Source organism: Sander lucioperca, chromosome 12, assembly GCF_008315115.2.
Source record: "Sander lucioperca isolate FBNREF2018 chromosome 12, SLUC_FBN_1.2, whole genome shotgun sequence".
Lineage (NCBI taxonomy): Eukaryota > Metazoa > Chordata > Actinopteri > Perciformes > Percidae > Sander > Sander lucioperca.
The window spans coordinates 7,797,378-7,820,830 of NC_050184.1; the positions used below are offsets into that span (position 1 = coordinate 7,797,378).

Below are 23,453 nucleotides of genomic sequence, written 5' to 3' on the forward strand. Positions count from 1 at the left end.
GTTTTTACAGCAAACACCGGCAAAGATTCCTCAGCCTCTAGATACTTGGCCTAGATCCAAACTTTGACAGCATCTACAAAGACAGTTCCTTCTCGAGAAGCGCTGCGAACAGCACACTCCTAGACCACCCAGTATCTATGAAAGGACTTCACAAATGTTTTCAAGGCATACAAGCCAGACAGTTTTGAGTCAACATAACTGTTTAATCTCATCTAGACTTTGGCGGTGGGGTCTGTGTGTTGAATCCTTCCTGTTTGTGCAGAGCTTTGTGTTGAATGTGACCAAAATCAAAATTGACTAGAGACAACAGAGCATTAGACATGAGGCTTTTCCTTTTAACTTTAGAGCCCTGAGTCTGTTTATGTGCCGACAGTGTTTATGAGGCTACATCATTAGAAGCTGAAGTTAATGTACAAACAGCATTAGTCCAATTATGTTGCAGCTGCTGTCCCTTTGTGCTCAGACATCAGATACGTTTTTTTCATTCTAGCTCTCTGTAATAAAGTGAGAGCTCAAGCTGCTCTGTAATCCATTCAACAATTGAGGATGTTGTTACAACTGCAGCAGAAAAACACAAGAATGAGGGCAGAGAAAAGAAGAGAGCTTCAGTCATGTAAAGCTCAGCAGAAACAAGGGAAACATCGAGGGGGATGCATTCTCTGCTGGAGAGAGAAAAAGACAGATATGGTGAGCCAGCACTGGATTTTTCTGACACGCACACACACACACACACACACACACACACACACACACACACACACACACACACACACACACACACACACACACATGCTTTTAAGTGCACACAGCTTACCACCTCCAGGAAACCACATCCAATGTCTGCTTCTCTCCCTTTATTCCGCCTATTACAGCGGTAACAGATACGATTAGTGGAGTTTAATGAGCTCTGCAGAGATGAGAGTTCTGCTTGCTGCTCTCTGCTTCACAGCTACAGAACCCCCGGGGTTCAGATCCACCAAAACAAAGTATGTGTGTACCTCACTTTATACCTTCTCTGCCTCTTGAAAATCTCATGCTGGGACTGTAGGTGGGAATTGTGGTGGCATGATGTGCATTTGTGTACATGCCTGTAAACATGCATCATGTTTTGAACATACATGTATGTGCCACCTGTTTATGGTGTTATAATGTACTCATGACCTGTGATTTATTCAAGAGTGTCGATTTCTGTTCTATGCCGTGTTTTATGGGTGCATGCAGAGTAGGGCTGCAAATAATGATTCTTTTCAGTATTCAGCTTAGTCCATATTAGTCCATAAAATGAGTCCATAAAATGTCAGAATGTTTGGGTTAGCAGCAAATGCTCACACTTGAGAAACTCCAACCAGGAAATAATTCCCATTTTTGCATGATATAAGACTTAAACAATTCATCAGTTATACAAATTGTTGTTGATAGACTAATTGACCTTAATTTCAGCACTAATGTGCACGTGTGTCTATATGTGTCCTTATGAGTCAGATTATAGTACATCCTTTACCGGGTAACTTTTCTTTTCCTTCCTTCCGGGTAACTTTTTTCTTTGGAGGACAACCGTATTCATGCATATTGTATGCTGATGCTTGTTGTGCCATGTTTTTAGTGAAGGTATTTGGTTCCTTTTGATGGCCCACTTTCATATCTCCCACCACCCTCGACAGTCGAAAAACCCCAGAGAACTTTTGAAAACACTTCAACGTCATGTGATCACACATCAGGTGTCGAGCCGTTATAACATCACTTAAGGCGATGTGATATCCAAAGTATCCTTATGAGACATTGCTAAGCATGAAAACATCACATCCCTATCAGGTCATGTATTTTCACTCTAACAGACAGACTTAAACTTGATATTATTTTAAAGATTGTTGTGTTCTCTTTTATCTTCATCTTTTATGACGTGAGGCCTGGGATTGTTTCTCACCAGTGATTTCATCGATTTACCTTTATTTCACAGTGTAATTAAATTAAGTGGGAGGGCTGTAAACCATCTGACATAGTCAGCTCACAGGCATTAAGATTAGCAATAGGCCAATAGACCTTTCTCACAGCAGACATGTTGACATGTCATAATAGGAAAAGCACAGGTGTATTCAAAACCATTAATGATGGCTGCATTCCTCTTAGGAGAGGCCCTGGTGTTGTGCATGCTGACTCACTGAAATAGCTTACTGGGACACTTGATGGAATTGAGCCATCGTTAAGGTTATCAATTTCAGCTGTGCTTTTCCTACTATGACAAGTCAAAATGTCTGCTGTGAGACATGTGGTCCATACTGTGGTGTTTTATTTATTGCCATCATTAGGGGGCAGTGTTGTATAGCACTGCTACCAAGCCAGATCATTTACTTTGTCGAAATGCTTTTAGATGCTGCATTCCCTCCAGTAACATCTATGGCTTTAACTTTTCTGATGTTTGGAAACCACTCCACTTAGATCAGGACTGATGCCTCTGATTGCAAAATAACTCTTTAACTCTTACCATTTGACTCCTTGCATAGTGGTTGTTTTTACTATTTAACAAAAAGAAAAACTTCAAAGACAGCAGTGTATGATGTTGCTTAACACAAAGCCGTTATCAAAAAATGTACCTAAGAAAACCAAAATGTATGAGTTATGATTTAAATGGGGAAATATCTAAACTTAGAATATCTACCGGTATACAACAAAATAAGAATCTGACTAAGCATTCAATGTCAGGTTTTGTTACTTACAGTGATGCTTGACAGTGATGCAGACACATTTTGGTTGATATTGAGATCCAATACTGAGCCCATATATATTCATCACCTAGCCACCACCTAGCCTATTAATCTCTAATAGCCTCCAAAGAGTATCAGTCAGTAAGTTTACATGCACACCAATATTCCACTATTATTCCGAATATGACAATATTCCGAATTTGATACCGGTCATGTAAACAGCATATTCCGGTTGGATATTCTGAATAAGGCCTTTTTCCGAATATAGCATTTTCCGATTAAGACGTGGGATATTCCGGTATTATTCGGGTTTTAGAGGCATTCTTTGGACATATACAGTGCATTCGGAATATGCGTCTCAATCAGGGTTATTACCGCAGGCTTATGATCCGCTCAGTGCGTTGCTATGGTTGCAGTACACAAACCAACCAGCCAACAGTTTGCAAGGCTGCAGACCCGATAAGAAGGAGAAACACATCTACTTTTAAACATGATCAAAGACTTGGATATGCGCACACATCGCTACGCCGACCTTTTCAAGAAGTTGGTTGAAGGAATGAAAGAGGGACGCTGTGTTCGTCTGTGTGTCAACAAGTCCGCCACCGCTTTGAAAAAACATAGTGAGTATTCCAGCAACACCTGTAGTATTAATAGCAACTTTATCATGAAATAATAGTTTCTTAAAAAAGTTGTTACCCAGTACTTGAAATGCTGGTGGAGCTTTGATACTTCAAGATTGTCAAGTTTATTTCATCCATAGAAATGGAAATTACAGTGTTCATACCCGCCTTAATGCCCAAAAAAGATAGAGCATAAATACAATACAAATAGACCATAAATACAGTACAGAATTTATAAAAATGTACGTTTAAAGTGTTTGTTGTGCTGTCTGATAGCCTGAGGTATAAAAGAGAGAGCATACCGCTTAGTTCGTGTCACAGGAGGACTTAGCCTACCACTACGTTCCATAACCCTACCAGTCAAATTACCATGAAGAGGGTGACCCTGGTCCCTCGTTATTTTCGGTGTCATTTTTGCCAGGCGGTCATCATATACTTTATCCACTGTATTTAATTCTCCCACCATTTTTCCAGCTCTTTTAGTCACTCTATCAATCCTGGCCTTCTCAGTTGCCCCAGCATTCCCACCCCAACCCACCACATAGTAACTCCAAACACTACATATCACTGACATAAAAAACATTCTCACCACATCAGTATTCACCTTAAAAGACTGCAACTTCCTCATACAATACACGTGGACCTAATTTTTCCATCAATAAGTCAACATGATCAAAGCCATGTTATTAAAAACAATGCCCAAATACTTGTGTGTGTTCACCCTTTTTCCTACTGAACCTTTGATTTCCGCTGCCCTTCCCGAATCGCCTCGCAATTAGGTGAAGTAGTGCCAGAACCCTACTCTAAAGAATACGTTAGAATAAGAAATGTATGATAATGTTATTCATAAGCTGAACTGAAACGTACACTACTTTCTACAAAGGGAGTAAAATGTCCCTTCTTTCAATATGCATTTTTGTTAATGAACATGATACTAGGGGTCGACCGATAATGTTTTTTCAAGGCCGATACCGATTATTAGTAGTTATTGAAACCAATAACCGATATTTGAACCGATATGCATATACAGTGAAAATGAAAATCTTTAAGTCAATATTAAGATTTGGAATGGAATGTTACAAACTTCCACACAAAACTGTGTTTAAATGCTTTAAGCAATTATTTAATACATTAGAAACTTTCAACATAATACACAGTAAAAGATAGTCAGATAGGGTTGTGGGCGGGACATTAAATCAGACTCAGTTGTGAGTGAAATCGAAGCAGAGGGACAGACACAGCGCTGTAGCGGAGCCAAAGTAGCGCACTTTTTAATTAATTTACTTTATCGGTTATCAGGCAAATAAAACGCTGATACAGATAATTTGCAAACTGCCAAAAAAACTGGCCGATAATTGGTCTATCACTATACAATACACAATTTAAATTTACTGTAGAACTACAATTGCACACTATTTCACATTGCGTACACATTATGTGCAGTGTCAAGTGAAGTTTTTTAAAACTTCAAACCAAAATAAAGAACGTCAGTGAGTATGACCTTGTACAGCTCAGTGCATAGCAGCAAATGTAAGTCTGACATCAGAAACCCCAGAAATTGATTTTTGGCTCATCTCTACATATTTCTCAATATTTCTCCAAAATTCCCATGAAATAAGCCCCTTTTATCTCGACTTTAGCCTGACTGCTGCACCTTATCCTATTAGGTTTGCTGCATACATTCTTTCAAACATTTTTCATCGGTAGTGATCTTATTCCCTCTGGCACCTAGAGTTCTTCCTCCTGAACAGATACAGGCCTGATGGGGTGCCACTGTGGCCTCTCCTCGTCACTTGTTGTGCTGTTCTTGCTCTATAGGAGAACATGTAAGGCACTTTGAGATTTGACTATATGCTGGCAAGTAGGGCTGGGTACCAAAATTCAATACTTTTTAGGCACTGACTGAATTGCCTCTAAAGTATTGAGTATCCAAAGATGCCTTATCATTCAATACCCAATTTCAATACCTAAGGAGTAAATCTCATCGAGTCAGTGAGCCAGTAAGCATGCAGCATGCTTCTACCAAGACTTATAATGTTTGTGATTGGCTGTCTAATGTTACACGTCGTAGAGGCACGCAGGAAAAACTCTACGTACACTGAAAAATAAATAAAAACATTTGTGCAGTAATGTGTAATGTTGTAACCTCCTTTTTGTTTTATAAAATTGGTATCGTTTAGGAACCGGTATTGGAGTCACTGTATTGGTATCGGTACCGGTATCGAACATTCTTTAACGATACCCAGCCCTACTGGCGAGACACCAATGGAAAAAAAATGACAGATCACAGAAAGAAGAAAGGAGACAGTAAAAGCGCAAGGGCTGAGCTGGAATCACAATTTAATTTTCTTTCCATTCATTGTAACCTAACTACTGCAGTTTAAGCTTTCTTTTTCCCTTCCCACCTCCATATCCCTGCCTCTGTTTCATCAGCTTTCAGATTTCCTGAATGGAAGCTGTATGAGAAATCTATTTCACTTTGTAGACAAAGATTGTTGAGACACATGGAGGAAACACACCTTTTAAGAAAAGTATTAATTGTGTGCTCCTTAATAGTTTGTCTATGAAATTATGCGTAATGCTTCCAAACTATTGGTTCGTACCTTGTGTGCTTTAAAGGCTTAATGATCGCAGTATTGGAGACTGGAAAATCAATATTTGATGTTAAACAGGGTAAAGGTTACTGTGTGTGTGTGAGACCCATCGTACTGCAGCAAAAATATCTATATTGATTTCAGTGCATAGTGTAGCTTTCATGATCAATGGCTATTGATTTTAATTGATCAATGATATTTACACTACAGTGGCAATTTGTCGAATCTGTTTTAAAACGTCTTCATCACTCATACTACAATGAAGCCTTTTGATTTCTCGTGAATAGATAACATGATCACACTGTGAGTTATATTTCAATTTATGACATAAACTCAGTTGCCACTTCATTAGGTACATCTGTAAGATCTAATGCAATCCAATACAACAGCTCAGCCATCAATTCTACCGTTACAAAGATAATAAGCTTAGTTTTTAATTGACACTGTGAGAGAGGTGTTAATTTATGTTTATTATGGAGTTTACAGTTTGCAGTGGTGGTGAACTGGACTAAATTTGAGAATAAAATTGAGAATGGGGCTGCAACTACCAATTATTTTCTTTATTGCGTTATATGCTGATTATTTTCTTGATTAATGAATTCATTGTTTGGTCTACAAAATATCAGAAAACAATGAAAAATGTCCATCACATTTTCCCAAAGCTCGAGGTGACGTCTTCAATACGCTTGATTTGCTCGAGCAGAAGTCTAAACCTTAAAGATACTAAATGTATGCTCATACCAGCAAATATTCCTATTTTAGAAGTGAAGTGAATTTTTGGCATTTTTACTTTTAAAAATGACTTGCATAGTTGCCGATCATTTTTTTTGTCGATTGACTAATTAATTGATGCTTAGACTAATATAATAATTTAATTGAGGTGTTTTTAATGTTTTGCCCACCCCAGTTTACAACCATTAGGGGGGGAGGGATATTGGAAACACATTTAAATTGAATGCAGTCAAGTGTAACACCACTGCAAACTACACTTTTAGGTTTCAGTTTATTAGGTACACCTAGCTAAAACTAAAGCAGCATAACCTCAATAATAAACATATTTAAATGAATACCTCTCAGACAGTATCAATCAAGAATTAACATTAATAACTTTGTAAAGGTAGAATTTATTGCTGAGCTACCAGGGTACCTAATAAAGTGGCCGCTGGGAGTTCTTTTTTCTTTAAACATCAAAGCCGGGCGTCTGGATAGCTCACTTGATAGAGCTCGCGCACATATATAGCGTTTTACTCCGCGACACAGCGGCCGCGGGTTTGACTCCGACCTGCGGCCCTTTGTTGCATGTCATTCCCCCTCTCTCTCCCCTTTCATGTCTTCATCTGTCCTATGAAAATAAAGGCCTAAATTCCCCAAAAAATAATCTAAAAAACAACAACATCAAAGCCTACCCTATGACGAAAATCTGTGTATTTATTACTAGGGTTGGGTACTGAAACGCAGTGCCAATAGGGCACCGGTTCCGACGTGAACGGTAGTAACGAGACCGAATAAAAACGAAAATTTCGGTTCCTCATTTCGGGGCTTGACTTTTTTTTGTTTTCAGAAGCATCGCTGCACAGGACGCTACGTTACCGTTAGCTAGTAGCTGGATTAAACACAATGGTTAAAATGCTGACAGCTTATGTTAAACGGTGTAAAGTATTTCCCTGTAGAGGATTCCAACACCGGACGTAACAGTCTGACTGCAGCTGCCGTTGTCGGAAAAACAACACACACTTGAAACTCGCCAGCCTTGTGGTGCATTTTAAGTTATTGTAAAATACCCTTTTCCCATCTGGTGCTTGTTTTTGTCATTTACCAGCAATTTACTGGTGAAATAAGTCATTGTTATAAGTTATTGTTATTACATTATTAATCAATCATTTCATTTTGACCATATGGCCTTAGCAATAAACAAACTGTTCTTTAATGTCGCCAACTGTCGTTTTGTGCTCCTTTTTTATATTTTATATTATAAATTTTGTATATATACTATACTATATAATATAAATATTGCACATTATAAATATATTATATATATTTCGGTTCAGGCACCGTTTAGGCACCGGCACCGTTTTAAAAGTATCGATTTAGCACCGGTATCGGAAAAAACCCAACAATACCCAACCCTATTTATTACACAGTGTGGAACATGCTTCTGGTTATTCAGAGCGTAGATGGCTGAACAAGCTCTACAAAAAATGATCCAAAGCACACAACAGTATTCCACCCCGTTCTTATCTGCTTGCCCTTCTTTTTTTTTTTCAAAGATAATTTTTTGGGCATTTTAGGCCTTTATATGTGACATAACAGCTTAGACATGAAAGGGAAGAGAGAGGGGCAATGACATGCAGCAAAGGGCCGCAGGTCGAGATGAACCCACGGCCACTGCGTCAAGGACTGAGCCTCCATATGTGGGTGTGTGCTCTACCAGGTGAGCTACCCAGGCTCCCTTGCTTCTGCATTCTTTATGTTTGACGTCAAATTATTTCACAAACACCTTAAAGCTGTGCTGCCTTGCAAAAGCCACACCTATTCAGTGTTTGTGTTTTCAGGATATATAAGGATATTACACAGTTTTGGATTCACAAGTGCCTGCATGTTCATTAATTGGCCAGTAGAGGGCACTAAGAGTAAGCAGCTAAAATCACATCTGCCAAAGGACTGGAGGAGAGAAGAGGCTTCATACATAATTGCTAATGTGCTTCTGTGTTGTTTCCACTTCAGGAAAGATATGCTGAAAGTAGCAGGAAGAGAAAATGTGGCTTTTTGTCTTTTAATCAACCACTTTTGGATATAAACTGAGTAAATGTATAAGAACACTCACCAGCTTACTGTAGTCCATTATTAGTTGAGACTGTTCAGAGAGGTGAACTCAGACGACAACCAGGCAACTCATGTATTCAAACATCTGATGTCTGCTCAACTCTCACCTCGAGGGGACACAGTCTTCCTCTTCAGCCCCCTCTTTCCCTTCTTATCTCTGCCGCCTTCAGTGCCGACTTGTCAAATGTTCTACTCAAAGCTTGTTTGCTTGGAAATGTCAGCCACGGTGAAATAATTTTTTGGTTATGTAATATATTAATCTATGCTCTCACTCTTTTTTTTTTGCGTAGGCTTTTGTGTGTGAAAGAGGCTTTATATTTGCATCCTGAAAAGACCCTATCCAGATCCTTGGCCTAAAAATTATCCTACTCTATGTGGATTTTGCACATTGCCTATATTAATTTGGCAGAAATGTGCCAGTGCATGATTGCAGCAGAACACAAGATTTAAGGTTTCAGGAGTCTGTATCAGATAACTTCAGGACAGAAGGTCAACCCTTGATCAATGCACCTCTGTCTCCCTTTATAAATGACAAAGTTTGAGGTTTTAGCGAAGTTTAAATGCTGGAACGGTCGATAATGAGACATCAGTGGTTATTGTAGCAGCACATGAAAAATACAAAAGACACTTATGCTAAAAAGGCACAAAAATATGGAAATTGCTTTTCTCCCACTAGGAAATAGTTGTGGTGACCTTTCAAAGACTTAGGGGGATTCATGTTAAATGGAAGCGGATTGAGGATGTGTGTGTGTGTGTGTGTGTGTGTGTGTGTGTGTGTGTTCGTGTGTGTGTGTGTGTGTGTGTGAGAGAATGAGGAAGTACAGTAGTGCTGGCTATTTTTTTTATGTGGAAACCTAGCTGGAGAGGAAACCTGAAAGGAGAGGTTTGCCAGGAACACACAAGGGCAAGAACAGGGAAACAAAAACAGGATGGCTCTCAGGCCGACATGGAACATTCTGGAGCAGAAAGGGCGTTGACAGAGAAAGTCAGTGACAGTGTGACAGGAGGAAACCGTGTTCTTCCACTGTGTTATCTCTGTTGTTCCTGCTCAAAAAGAGGCTGGCAATAGATCCACAAAAGAAGAAGTGTGTGTGTGTGTGTGTGTGTGTGTGTAAAATTGCGCTCTGATATAGAAAGCATTTTATGATGCACTTAAAGGGATACTTCACCGATTTAGCATTAAGCTTTGTATCAGTAGAAACGCGGTAGTATTTTCGAATGACCGTGCTTCCCTCCCTCATGTCCCCCTGAGGCGAGAGATCTCTGTATTGTGGGTCTGGAAAGATTTTTGCGTCATCGGAAGATTTTTTGCCCAGAGCCAATAGACTAAAGCCATTAGTAGGAGCTACTTCCGCATGTTTTTAACCTGCCCATAGGGGGTTGGACTGTCGTCTTTACCCGAAGGTTGCCAAAGCAAAATGAGTGTCAGCCATCTTGAAGCTTCGCTAACGGGGAGCTCCGTCTTTTCAGCAGAAAACTTTTACAACAATTATGTGCATTCAAACTACCGCACATGTGTACCACCGGGATACATTTGTACAGATCGGAGAATATGCAGGAAACTTCATTACAGACGGAATACTCAACACACTACGCGAGTTTCGCCTGCTACAGAGACCAGCACCTCAGCCTGCGGTGTCACCCAATGCCACTAGCCGGGGAAAGGGACCTCGACAGTGGTGTGCAGGAGTGGAAAGCAGCTAGGTGGAAAGCTGACGCTAGCCGGCCACCTGTTCCATCAATCCTGCTTGCAAGTGTCCGCTCATTAGAACTGAACTATATCCAACTTCAACGAAACTCCCAACGCAAGTTCTGAGACTGCTGTGTTTTTGTTGTTGTGGAAACATGGCTGAACAACAGTGTGACAGTGACTATCTAGCTATCAGGCCTGCTGCTCTGTCGCCGGGTAAGACTAGTGGAGGTGGGCTGTGTTAACACAGACTGGTGCAGAAATGGGGTGATTTGTATCCAACTAACTGCTAACTGCTGGTGTAGTTTGTGACTGTTAAATGCCAACCATTCTACATTCCACGCAAATTTACGGCTGTGTCACCAATTTCTAAAAAACTTTCACATTTCTACTACATAAGTGACCCAATTTAAAGATATATTCATCTTTCCAACGGTGAAATATCCCTTTAAGCCTGCCTGCACTCTGATAGGGAGGGCATTTGTAATGCCAGGTAAATTCACCAGATAAATGACTAATATTTTAATGACCAAAATCCAAATGGAACAAATGCTCTGTAAGTTAACTGACTTTTTTTGTGTCTCCCTCTAGCTGTGCAGTCTCTGAACAGCCTGAATGACCAGATTGCAAGCATCATGGTGACTGGACCCAAGCCCCTGGAGCAGGAGCAGCCTGTCTTTCCTCCTCCTGAGAAGGAGCCACTGCAGAAGTCCATGACCCTGATGAGGCACCTCCTCGTGGATGCACAGGTTAAAGTAACAGTACATTCATTGGCTCACAAGAAGGCAGGTGGCTAGAGAAAGAGACTCATCACTAAATAGTTGTTGGATACAGGATGGATGATGAGTTGAAGGGTGGCTGGTATTACTGGTTGGTCACGCCAGCATGTATAGTTTCTGAGTCCTAGAAATGTTCACCAAAACTAATTAATTTAAATGAAACCATCACAATCAGTGATGGTGGTTAAGTACATTATTGCAGTGCTTATGTGAAGAGTTTAACTTTGATGCACAATTATACATACACACGTATACAAATTTGGGTAAAAAAAAAGCTGTTGACCAATTGCATCTGTGGAAGCATTCATCCTAGCTCTGCAATACGTCCTGGATGAAGTCACAATGGTTGCATCTCATATCCCTTTAATTGCCTCCTTGAGTCCTCCATTTCCTCTTTTTTTATAGATTATTTTTGGGGCATTTTAAGCCTTTATTTCTGACAGGACAGCTTAGACTTGAAAGGGGAGAGAGAGGAGGAATGACATGTAGCAAAGGGCCGCAGGTCGGAGTTGAACCCGTGACCGCTACGTCGAGGACTAAGCCTCTTTATATGGGTGCGCACTCTCCAGGTGAGCTATCCAGGTGCCCGCAAAAGTGTTTTAAAGAGATGAGAGGTCCTTTCCTCTGAATTGTCACATGAATTCATTGGGCGTTGTTAGCAACTCCTTTAGCTGCACGGCTTCCAGGCAGGCTGCTCTCGTGTATCCTCACCTATAGCTTCTCGATGATCCCTCCTCGATCCTAGCTCCTCTGTCCTCGGGGCAGAAATAAGGGCTTTGAGACGGCCTTCACCGAGGAGGGACAGAACAACTTCCCGTTCAGCCTTGGACCGAGGAGTTGAGGAGCTATCAAATAAGGGTAATGAGATGCAGCCAATGTCCCCACCTTCTAGCACAATCTATTTTGAGTGAATTCTTGCTGTGCCACTTTCATGGTGTGATCATGGCACTAATCTTTATGGTGTTAAAAAAGATGTCTGAAGTGGTTGACATATATGTTATTTGAAGACTTCACCTTGGGCAAGTTGTGATGGGAATTCTTTTTTTGTTTCTTTTTTACTATTTTCGGACATTTTAAAGACTAAGTGATTGATTGCTCGATAAATCAAAAAAAATAATGAAATAAAATAAATTATAATGGATATATTAATAATGGAATAAAATAATTGTTAGTTGCAGACCTTTATGCAATGCTGTGAGATTATCTCGGACTGACGTAAAACAAGACACATGTAATCCACCTTATAAACTGCTGGCTAATGCGATCTCGGAGAACAAAGGTCAGAAAAGACACTTGAATTTATGAAACTACGACAGAGAACACCCTAGTTTGTGCCAATACCTGGCAGCCTCGTGGTGTAGGAGTACACTTCATGCTTCATTTTGCACAATTGTTTGCAAAGGCACAGAATGCTATTTGTGAGCTGCTCCGACATAGGGCCTCAGATGAAATGAAAATATTGACTTTGTGTAATAGGGGTGCAACAACAAGGTTACATTTCCTCCATCAGATTCAATTGCCACTTAAATTCCCTCAGTGTGATGACGATCCACTGAACAGAACATTGTGCTAGAAAGTATTCTAACAGTTAATGTGCTTTTTCTTGTCCCCCTCCCTCTCTTTGACTGAATTATCCTCCAAGTGCTCTTATTCAGATGTGACCCCAGTGTCCATAAAATGAATTTTCAATCACCCAAGTAAGCAGCTGTGAAAATGTTTGAGGATTGATATTTGTGTACTGCTAGCGTGGCAGCTTTGGTTAATAAATGAATTTGCTGAACCCCTATTGTTGCGTCAAATGGAGACGATGGGGACACGATATCATTGGCACCCTCTCTCCTACATCTCTCTCCCTGAGATTTCTCCTCTTGTTTCGCTCATGTTCTTGCCGATAATTTCCCATAACCTTTGTGAGGGAAGAGGAGGAGATGAGAGGCTGGATTCCTACGAGCTCCAATTAGGGGAGGGAAGATGCAGCCTGATGAAGTGGCAGTGTCAAGAGTGTGATTGAGCTGTTTGCAATTTAATGCACATATGCTTGTTGTGTTAATTGGTTACAGTGTCATTTGTATTCCCTCACACAAATACAAATTAATTTGTGCTGGAAAATGTACTGTATGAGCTACAGTGTAACAGATGTTGCTGAATAAAAATGGTCATGAACTAGGTTGCAAGGCTTTAAGTGCTTGCTGGTAGGCCATTTTTTATGTTATCATTTATATCAAACTAAAATGGGTTACCACACAGATCGCAACAAAGTACCTAGTTAGCATTTCTGTCTCTTTGATTCTCTAAGTCTCACGTCTATTTCTCTGTGAGGCTAAAAAAGTGTGTTTAATGATCAGTGCTCGAGGAAAATGCATTTGCACACCGGGACAGGGGACGTAGAGACAACTGAGTGACTGCTGACTGACATTGAATGCTCCTTTCTCCTTCTTTTTTTGACTTTATCACTTTATCTCTCATTCTCCCTCTAAAAGACAGGTAGCCATCTTTCTTTTAACAACACAGCAGACTCTGTCTTGTTAATTTACTCACAGTCCAGGTACTTCTCATCTTTTGAACGTTATTCTTTTCATTTTAGTCATAGCACAAGCGAAATGTCATGAAGCAGGTGTCAGAATCAGAAAGGACTACTGCCCCTTTTTTTGTTTCCTCAGAACAGAAGCTCAGGTGCAGTATAAAGTGGCTAATGTGTCAATATGGGGAGCATAAAAAAAAAATCTGTATATTTAATTTGTCAGGTCCAAACTGTAGTATGTAACACATGGTGATGGCAGAACAGAAAACATTCATGTCCAAAACATGAGATAATTGAATATTACATTAATTTGATGGTTTCTTTGGTCATGGAAAACCTCAAAATGTGGTCTCCAGACATTAGATGGTTGGACAAATAATCCCTGGCATTTTTTAAAAGTTTATTTATAAATGTTCATGGACATTTTCTGTTTAATGCCACACCAAATGCCAAATCCCTGATTTCACGAATCCCCAAGCGATAACCAACTACTTTGAGAAAACACTCTGGCTAATGAAAATATTTGTTTAATAACAAAATAAAACATTTTAATATAGACCCACATATGTACGTGGTGAAAAAGAATTATAAGACTAGACAGAAAATAGTTTTACACTAATTAGATAATCATGACTGTCAAATTTGGCTAAATAATGATGAATAATTAAAAGTATATTATAAGTTTTAAAAAATCAATGTTGCACAAGAGCTATACATACAGGGCTTGACATTATCTTTTTTGCTCACCAGCCAGTGTGGCTAGTGGTTTTCCAAAAGCTACTAGCCACTCAGCATCTTTACTAGCCGCTATTTTGTGGAAAATTACGTTTTATTTGAATAAAGTTGACTATGGTTTGCTACAATTAACTTGCAACAGATTTTTTTGTGTATTTCTGGCTGTGATCAAATGAAATTGGTTGCCACTTTAATTTGTTTTTCTTCCACCTTGACGGATCACCTGCAGTTCTGCAGTGACTGAGGGGGGCGCACCACACCAGCTTTGAAACAGTGACTTAATGGGCCCTATTTCAATGATCTAAGCGCATGGCGTGAAGCGCCAATCAGAGTGTCATCTCCCATTCCCTTTAAAAGCCAGGCACATTTGTACCTTTGTTATTATGATGGCGAATTTGCTAAGCAAGAAGGAGAGATTTTCAGGAGAAGAAACTGATCTGCTCGTGCGTGAAGTGAAAGCATGCGAGCAGATCATATAACATTGTAATATTTTTATTTTTAATCTTTCGCATGTTTGTGTGCTGCTGCATGTCCCTGTGTGTGTAATAAGCATAGTGTGCGCACTGAGCCTAGACACACAAGAAATGCTGCGTTATTGACTATAGACCAGGTTTTTGTTGGTCAATGGCACGATCACGTTCCGCTGCCTCAAGATATCAATACGCCAAGAATGCACCTAAACACACCTCCCTGTAAGACCAGCACGCCCATGGGCGCACAGATGGGCGCAGGTGCATTTGCTATTTAAATGACGTGGGCGCTGGACGGGAAATTGACAACTGCGTCGGTCTTTGCGCTGTGCTGTGCTGTGCCGGGTGCAAGATAGGGCCCACAGAGGTAGTTGACCACAAATCTCTGAAAACCTTCAGGTTCTTAAATCTTCCTTCACATTTTCTCAATTTTACCATGACATAGCATTAGAACATGGCAATTTTAACAAACCACTACTATTGTCCTGCAACAGACCGCTCGCTGCAGAGGAGCTCCGTGTGGATCTTTCTTTTTCTCCAATGGCCCATATGTTGTGTATCCTGCAGTCAAGCTGGGAGGAGATTGGCTGCTGAGCTTTTGCCACCGACCCTCTCGCTAACTCCCCTTCCCGTGCTGTACCCGGCTGTGACAACATTAGCTGTGCTGTCAGTCATCCGTGGAGGGGAACGGGGGGAAGGAAAGAGAGAGTTTGAGCACAGAGGGGACATGGACGCAGATTGGAGGCCATTAAAAGTGACTTTGACAGTGACTGAGTGGTGACACTGATAAATAAGATCTATCTGACCCTCTCCGACCTCCACTCTGCTCTAATGGTCAGCGCAGAGCTGCAGGCACGTCTGTCACTCTTACAGAAGGAGCAAAGCAAATTCATGTCTTTCTTTACTAGAACAAAGTTGCACACAATTTTAGAGCTAAAAACAATGAATATAGAAACATATCGGATCAATATTTCATGTAATGAAATTTTCACAAAAAGGCGGTAATTGTGAGCCCTTTTTAATACGTATTGACCACAGAGCAAATCAATATTGCTGGCATTGCCGGCTATTCTGAGAGGATCAATGTTGTACGGCTGTAAAGTGTACAAACTTAACTTCACAAGTAAGTATTGTAGAAGTCCTCTTTTTCTGAACTCGGTGACATGATTACAGTATTTATTTGTTTGTGTGGTAATTTTATCATACAGCTGCACTATTTTCATATTAATAGTAGGTCAAATGATGTGTAATGTAAAAGGGTGTCACTCGTAGTGATGAACCCACAGACAAATTGTCACCCAACTCTGTAGTTACCCTCAGCTCCATGTAGCATTTTTGTCTTCATGCTCATTGTTTTGGTTTGATAGCTTAGTCTCAGTGCTCTCATCAACCTCATTTCCAAAGCTAATGTTGCTCCATGTCTGCTCCATGTAAATAGGCTTTTCTAACATGTGCGTGTCATACATGTGCAGTATATTACATGTATCAACTTTTAAATTGATAAAAAGTCAATGTTGTGTTTACTGCTTGTTCTCCTACCCCCATGTGGCCAAAAAACAATTAACACGGCTTACATGACAGCATATGCTAACGTAATAATCCCCGATATCTACAGTTAATGTAGATATCGTATACCTCAGACTGAGACTGTATCAAATGCCTATCCTGTCTCCAAATTAATATTTCAACAAAAAGGACTGACTTCCATATATTAACCACTAGTGCTGGACCTGTGCCCAGGGTCATGGAAGAGCGCAGGCTGCCCACAGTCTCCGAGGACTGGGGGGAGGGGCTGAGTGCGTGATGGGTCTGGCGGGGTCATTCTGTCTCTCTCCGACTGGGGCCTCAGCTGGCCCTCCAGAGCATGGTTCTTACCCATACATAATACATCCCCTTAGTCCCATCTGCCCTCTCAGCCCTTCCTCTGACTCCACCAGGCCTGTCTAATAGGCCCGGCTCCAATGAGCGACAGCCAGATATGCTGCCATGTGCTACTATGGTGATGGCTTATTGTGGCCCAGCTCAATCCCAGAGTGTGACAAATGAGAATGGAAATTGGGTAATTTGGTTCAAAGAGAGTTTTGTCTTCATCTTCTGTTGGAAATAGCCAGAGTCTTTCCTGGGTTTAACTCTGCTGTAAAAACATCCAGCAGTATTTTCATAATACTCAAATTTACTCGCCCGAGTTCATGGTTTCAGTGTGTTGTTTGAATTTGAAAAGTGATTCTCTCATATCAAAGGCAGGAAGCTTGAACTTGAGGTCATTTGTTTAGAAGTCTCTTGTGATTTTTACATTTTCGATTAGTCTATTCTTATTTCTGTCTGCCTTTCCTCAAAGTTATAATTGCCCAAACTCGGTAAATGTTATTCGCAGCGATGGTGCTCATACAAAGTCCAACCACTGCCATTGTTAATGCTGCTGCGGTCAAGAGCGTTGCACTTAATGAAATGCTCAGGGATATATCAATAATTGAGTAGATAGTATCCAGAAGGAATACATAAAACTGTCTTAAACTATTTATCTGCTACTTGCAATCTTTCTCTTTCTTTCAGCACACAAAAATGTAATTGTGGGTGCGAGATGGATGATATTACTCCTCTAGCTGGTGGACTTATATGTTGAGTGAAAATTTACGTCTTATCTTGTAAGGAATAAATTGAAAAACATATCATTATGAGAATACAGTTCTGAATGTTGCCTGCAGAGAAAAGAGCTCTCTGACATAGTAAAACACTAATGGTATGATAATTGTCATGAGTCAGTAGGAAATAATATAATGTAAGAAACTGTATCCTTAACTTCTACTTGAACTCTGATAATCCATGTGGGAAGTCACACACATTATCATTAAATGTGTAAAAAAGGAATGAAAATCTTTATACTTTGTTATATCCCCCTTCATGTGTGTTACCAGCTGTTTAGATATTACAAGGAGCAGCATTGATGAAATACAATATAAAAGCTGAATTTGAAGGCTTATTAGATGCTACAACAAAGCACAGCAGTTAATAATAATAAGGAAGGATTTTACAACTCACCACAGCAGTCCTTTTATCCTCTGTCACAGTAGCTAAATTTCCATCCACTTGTCAATCGAATTATCTGAAGTTCGGTAAAAAAAACAACTCATGCGAATAAAGCTGGTGAAAGTGTGTATCCATCCAACGGCTTTAAAGCGAATAAAAACCTGTGCGTAATGACATCACATGCTGTTTTGCGATCAAATTGGTATATCAAATTGATTTTAGACATTTTAAGGTGTTTCCATTCATTTTCGCACTGAATCGCACAACTTTCAAGCTAACTTTTGCGAACAAAGTTTTGCTAGACAAAATGGATCATGCCATCTACCAACAAATGATCAATATTGCACAAGTTGTAATAGTGCTTATGTGCCAGCTGATAGCGACATATCAAGCTATAATAAGAAAACGACACTATCAACACATTGCTATGATGATGCAGATGCACGTAAATGCCCGACAACAACGGAGGCGGACTGTGGTGTGGGAACGACAGCGCTCCAAACAGTTCTGGGAGATCGTGGTTCAGAGACACTTCAAGGAAACCCTTTGGTTGAAGCATTTTCGGATGACAAAGACAACATATGACCTGTTGTGTAATTTTTTTGGCCCGTCCCTTTCCCCAGATGTCGCAAGCTATCGCCCTCCGGTTCCAACCGAGAAGCGTATCGCCATTGCGCTTAACAAACTGGCTACATGCGCAGAGTACAGAGTGGTAGGCGAAATGTTTGGAGTCAGCAAAACCACCGTGCACTAGTGTGTTTACGCCGTGTGCAATGCCATACGAACGAGGATGATGCCAAGGTATATATACCTACCTAGAGTGGATGAGGCGCATGATATCTCGCTGCGTAACTCCAGAGTGCACCTTGTGCCACAGGTGTATGGCGCAATAGACGGGACTCACGTCCCCATTAGACAAAATCCCTGTAGCCTTCAGCAGGGGGCTGAAGGCTACAGGGATTTTGTCAATAGAAAGGGCTGGCCATCAATCGTACTACAGGCTGTGGTAGACGATCGTTGCATCATAAGGGACATTTGTGTCGGCACTCCCGGTAGTGCGTCTCCTTGTTTGTCCACTTACATCTGTCTTTGTTGACACCCGCCATGTGTGCAAACAGCAGAAATACTGGGCGGAAATGAACTAAAACGTCTTCTTTGTTTTGTGGCGGGTTGCAACCATAAAATGACCTAAAACTTAATCGCAATTCATTATTCATTCGGCAAATAACGTTTCCATCAGTGTTTATCGCATAAGCCGTATATCGATCAAGATAAAATCCGATGAGACCGAACGTATTTCATTTGAGTCGATATTCATGAAATTCAATCGAATTTTACTGTTTCCATAAGGCATTTTTCATTCGATATCACTTAATTCGGATAAAAACGTGTGGATGGAAACATAGCTAGAGATTGTCAGGTAAACAGGAGAATTGTGGCAAAAGTTGAGCCAGGTTCAGAATTTTGTAGCTGGAGCTGCAGCAGCATCTCATTGGAATGAATGAGGTCACTGCTTTAAATCTTGCTGACCTGACTCTTAAAAACTATGGATTTCTAAAAAAGCATGATATTACATGATCGGAAGCCTACATCGACAATGACCAGTTAAAAGTCAATTCACATACTGTACAGAGAGAATTAGACTTGTTGGGAAAACAAACTTTTGGCTTGCATTAAAGATTATTCTGCTAGATTACCTCAATATTTTCTGTAACCTGACATGTATGGTAATTACTTCTCTCAGCTTGTGACCAAATACACTCTTTTTGCAATTTGCATCCTATATCAGAGTGGGACTGTCATCAGAGTGAAACTCAACCACCAAACATTGCTAAAGTCTCAGAACTAACATTGAGTGAATGAACAGGCAACACTTAGAGAACAGTTGCACAAACTAAAGATACACAGATGCACAGTAGAGCCTGAGGGCATGAATCGGCAGGGAATATACATTATATTGGCCCCTAATAGTTTATCGCTGATGCATCCGTACCAGCACATATGTCAACCAATGAGAAACAAGAAAGGTTGTCAACCACAGAGCAAATTTCTTTCTTTACTATAAAATGCCCTGCTTAGTACATATTTTGGTCATAATTTCTTCATAACCAAATGTATGGGATCCTTCATTTTGTTTTCTTCATTTCATGTTATATGCTAGCCTAGAACTCTAGATGCATGTGCGTCTAGGGTCAGTCTAGCAACTCCCCGTTAGCTTGTGAGCTGGAAAAAACAAATTCTGGTCAGGCCAATCACATTGTGTATAGAGTTGGTGGGCGGGCTTAACATAAGGGTGGCAGAGTTACGACGGTTCTGCGTTAATTCCCTGCTACTTGAAAACAAAGAAGATGGATGCTGCTGCTAGCGAACAGCGGTCTTTCGAATCTGCTTTGGCCGCGACTCTGGAAGACTTGGAGTTAAGCACTGAAGTAATTCTTAAAAAAGGAAGATGTGTTAGGAGTTTTGCTTGCCGGATACGCCAAAAGTTTAATCCATCAACTAGCGTTGCTCTGGTTGGTTGTAGCTCTATCCTATTGCGTGCAGAGGGAATTTGAAAGACAACCGTTTATCCCGCCCCTCGGATTGAGCCCTGCCAATGGTGAGTTCCCAGACTCAACATCTTGATGTGGGTCTGGCTTGTCAGGGTAGTTATATGCACTACTCTAAATTAATTTGAATAACGTGTCTTTTGTGCTGTTGTATAATATACTACATATACTATACTGTTTGGGGTATATGTTAGTGTGTTTTCACATGTTGTGCTAACATCCTTGAAAACACTATATCAGTAAATAGTTTCCCACAGCAAAAGTCTTTGGGGACACAGATCATCTTTCCACTCACCTTACATCTAAAGACCCATTACATGGAATAAATAATGGCATGTTTCCAGCAACCTCTCTGCAGTGAAAACTGAAAATGACTAGTCTATTGATTTGGGAGAGAGCTGATGATTGTGCAAGCCTTTAACACACTGCACAGTTCCAAAGCCCTGCTCTCAACAAGCTTTAACCCTTTCCATCAGAGGTCAAGGTCTGGCTCTAACAAAGACATGCACAAGCTATGGGAATAGCACCACAACATGGCTAATAGTCTGCATTGATCCAGAATGCAGTGCTTGAGATTCTGTGACTACCACCAGACCTGGTCTTTGAACACAGCTGAAGCAATAACCATCTGTCCTTTCTGGTCTCCTGGGATAGGGAAAGATAAATGTGCATCCTTCATGGTGAAACACAAGCGTGAGGTTACATTTGTGTAAACAGCTACTGTAAGTAAAGACATTTAACCCAGAACAAAATGTTTTCATAGATTCGACTTGAAACTGCACTTGTCCTCCCCAGGGAAATGGCTTTATTGGTTCCCTAAATCATTTGTGTTTGATTTTGGTATTGAGTGATAAGGCTGCTGCAGCTTGATCTAGATCTTGATTGAATGGTTGTGAACCCCATTAGGGATACAGGACCTTTTTAGGCTGTAAATTGGTACAGATAAAGGGGATCACAATACAGGGTTTCCGCGGGGTCTTAAAAAGTCTAATGGCGTTTTTCCATTACATGGTACCTGCTCGACTCGCCTCGACTCTACTCGACACACTGTGCGTCCGTTTTCCATTGCAGATTTTAGTACCGCCTCAGCGTGGCTGGTCGTTATGCCGTATCGATGCACACACCAGCGCACAAGTATAAACATCAGGCCACTTGAGTTTGTTTTACAGTTCTGTGGAGGCTCCAGGCAGAGCTTTCGCCGTAGCCTGTGTAAAAGTGGCCTGATGTTTATACTTGTGCGCTGGTGTGTGCGTGGAGCCGGCCGTGTGTGTGTGTAGTTAGGCTACGGCGAAAGCTCTGCTGGAGCCTCCACAGAACTGTAAACAAGCGGCGCCGCAGTAAACTACTGTGACCTAACGCGACACACACACAGAACGTCGAAGGTGTGTGTTGCCAGAAGACACATTTTGTTTCAAATTAAGCTGGAGGCAGCAAAAAAAAAACAGCTGGCTAAACTGTTTAAAATAGCAGGTTTGTTCAGGACACCCCCGTCTGTCGCTTTTACGTCACCTTTTCGGCTCGCCTCAGCTCGCTTGGAACCTCGACTGAGGAGGTACTAAAAAAAGTACCTGTTAGCAGGTACCAGGTACTTTTTTTCGTAATGGAAAACCAAAAAAGGCGAGTAGAGTCGAGGCGAGTCGAGCTGGTACCATGTAATGGAAAAGCGCCATAAAAATCTAAATTTTAGGCCTTAAAAAGTCTTAAATTATCTGAAGTATTGTGTTCTAGGTCTTAAAACTTTTAAACAGGTCTTAATTTTCCTATGTCCATGCAACACTACCTCTAATGCCCTTTTTTTTTTTTTTTTTTTTAAACCATAGTGTTGTAGGTCTTTCTTTCGCTAGTCCAAATATAATTTCGCTGTATTACGACTACAAATCAGACCAACATGCAACTTATATTGCAGCAAATCAGCTTTCGCAAGTTTAGCGATACTTGGCTTGAAAAAACTGAATTTAGGGCTCAGTTGATGTGATAAAGGTCTTAAATTTCATTCATTATGGTCTTAAAAAGGTCTTAAAAAGTCTTAAATTTGACTTGGTGAAACCTGCAGGAAGTCTGTAATAACTATATTTAGTATATCCACTACACTGCTAGATAAGTGGCTCATAGATGACCTTATTTACAGGCAAAATACTGTAGAAAACCTTTATCTTTTGATGAAGATTCATAATTATCTGACGCATGCTTTTTATTTGTTGTGGCTATGAAAGCATTTGGTAAGGATTGAGTATTATATGCTATTAGACTAGACTGTCTAACAATGCATATATTGTTGTTTGTAATGACCCGGAATACAGAACTCGAGGGAAATTCAATCAATTCAATAAACCCAACGGTACCTTTTTTCAGTACTTTCCCTCTGTTATAACAAAAAATTAATTTCAGTTGTAAAAACTAATTTCAAACCTATTTATACTATCTACTTAGAACATTTTGTTATTTATTTAGAAGATTTTACACTCCACACAAAATAAAACCATTCCATTTCCCCTCCCAAACCTGTCCCTACAACCTATTAAAACAAATAATTATTAATTAAATTGCGTGCGTGCGTGCGTGTGTGCGGCAGAGCCCCGATCTCTGTCCTCTGGTCGGTATCCCCACGCGTAGTCTACAGGATGACTGAGTTAGTAGCCTGCTGGTCACACTGGCTGAGTGCTCTCCCTCTTCATGTGGAGAATAGTTTCTGTCTTAGCGAGGCCGGCCCACATGTGATACAACACCCTCCTAATCTAACTTGCTCATCTATTGATGCAGGCTAAGTGAAAACCACAGTTGATGGGACTGCTGCCTCAGGTGTGTGTTTGTGAGTGCACATGAGGTAGTACGTTACTACGGAAACAGGCCATCATATAAATCATCAAATAAACATAGCCAAAACTTGTTTATTTGTTAGACCCTCTTGCTCTGTGTTGTTGCTCCCTGTTTCCTCCTTGTGTT

The 23,453-nt window shown here is 40.5% G+C and overlaps 1 protein-coding gene and 1 long non-coding RNA gene across 3 annotated transcripts in view; one reads left to right on the forward strand and one right to left on the reverse strand.

Moving 5' to 3' along the window:
- kazna (kazrin, periplakin interacting protein a) overlaps positions 1-23,453 on the forward strand; it is a 193,094-nt gene that overhangs the window by 15,950 nt on the left and 153,691 nt on the right. For both annotated transcript variants that reach the window (XM_031286147.2, XM_031286148.2), the window contains exon 2: positions 11,021-11,178. In XM_031286147.2, coding sequence (XP_031142007.1) covers positions 11,021-11,178 — 158 coding nt within the window. The remainder of the gene's footprint in view (positions 1-11,020; positions 11,179-23,453) is intronic.
- LOC116040644 lies at positions 3,497-21,673 on the reverse strand. The gene is made up of 3 exons (XR_004102725.1): positions 21,663-21,673; positions 13,655-13,661; positions 3,497-3,626 (listed from the first exon to the last, which is right to left on the reverse strand). It is a non-coding gene; the product is annotated as an uncharacterized LOC116040644 (long non-coding RNA).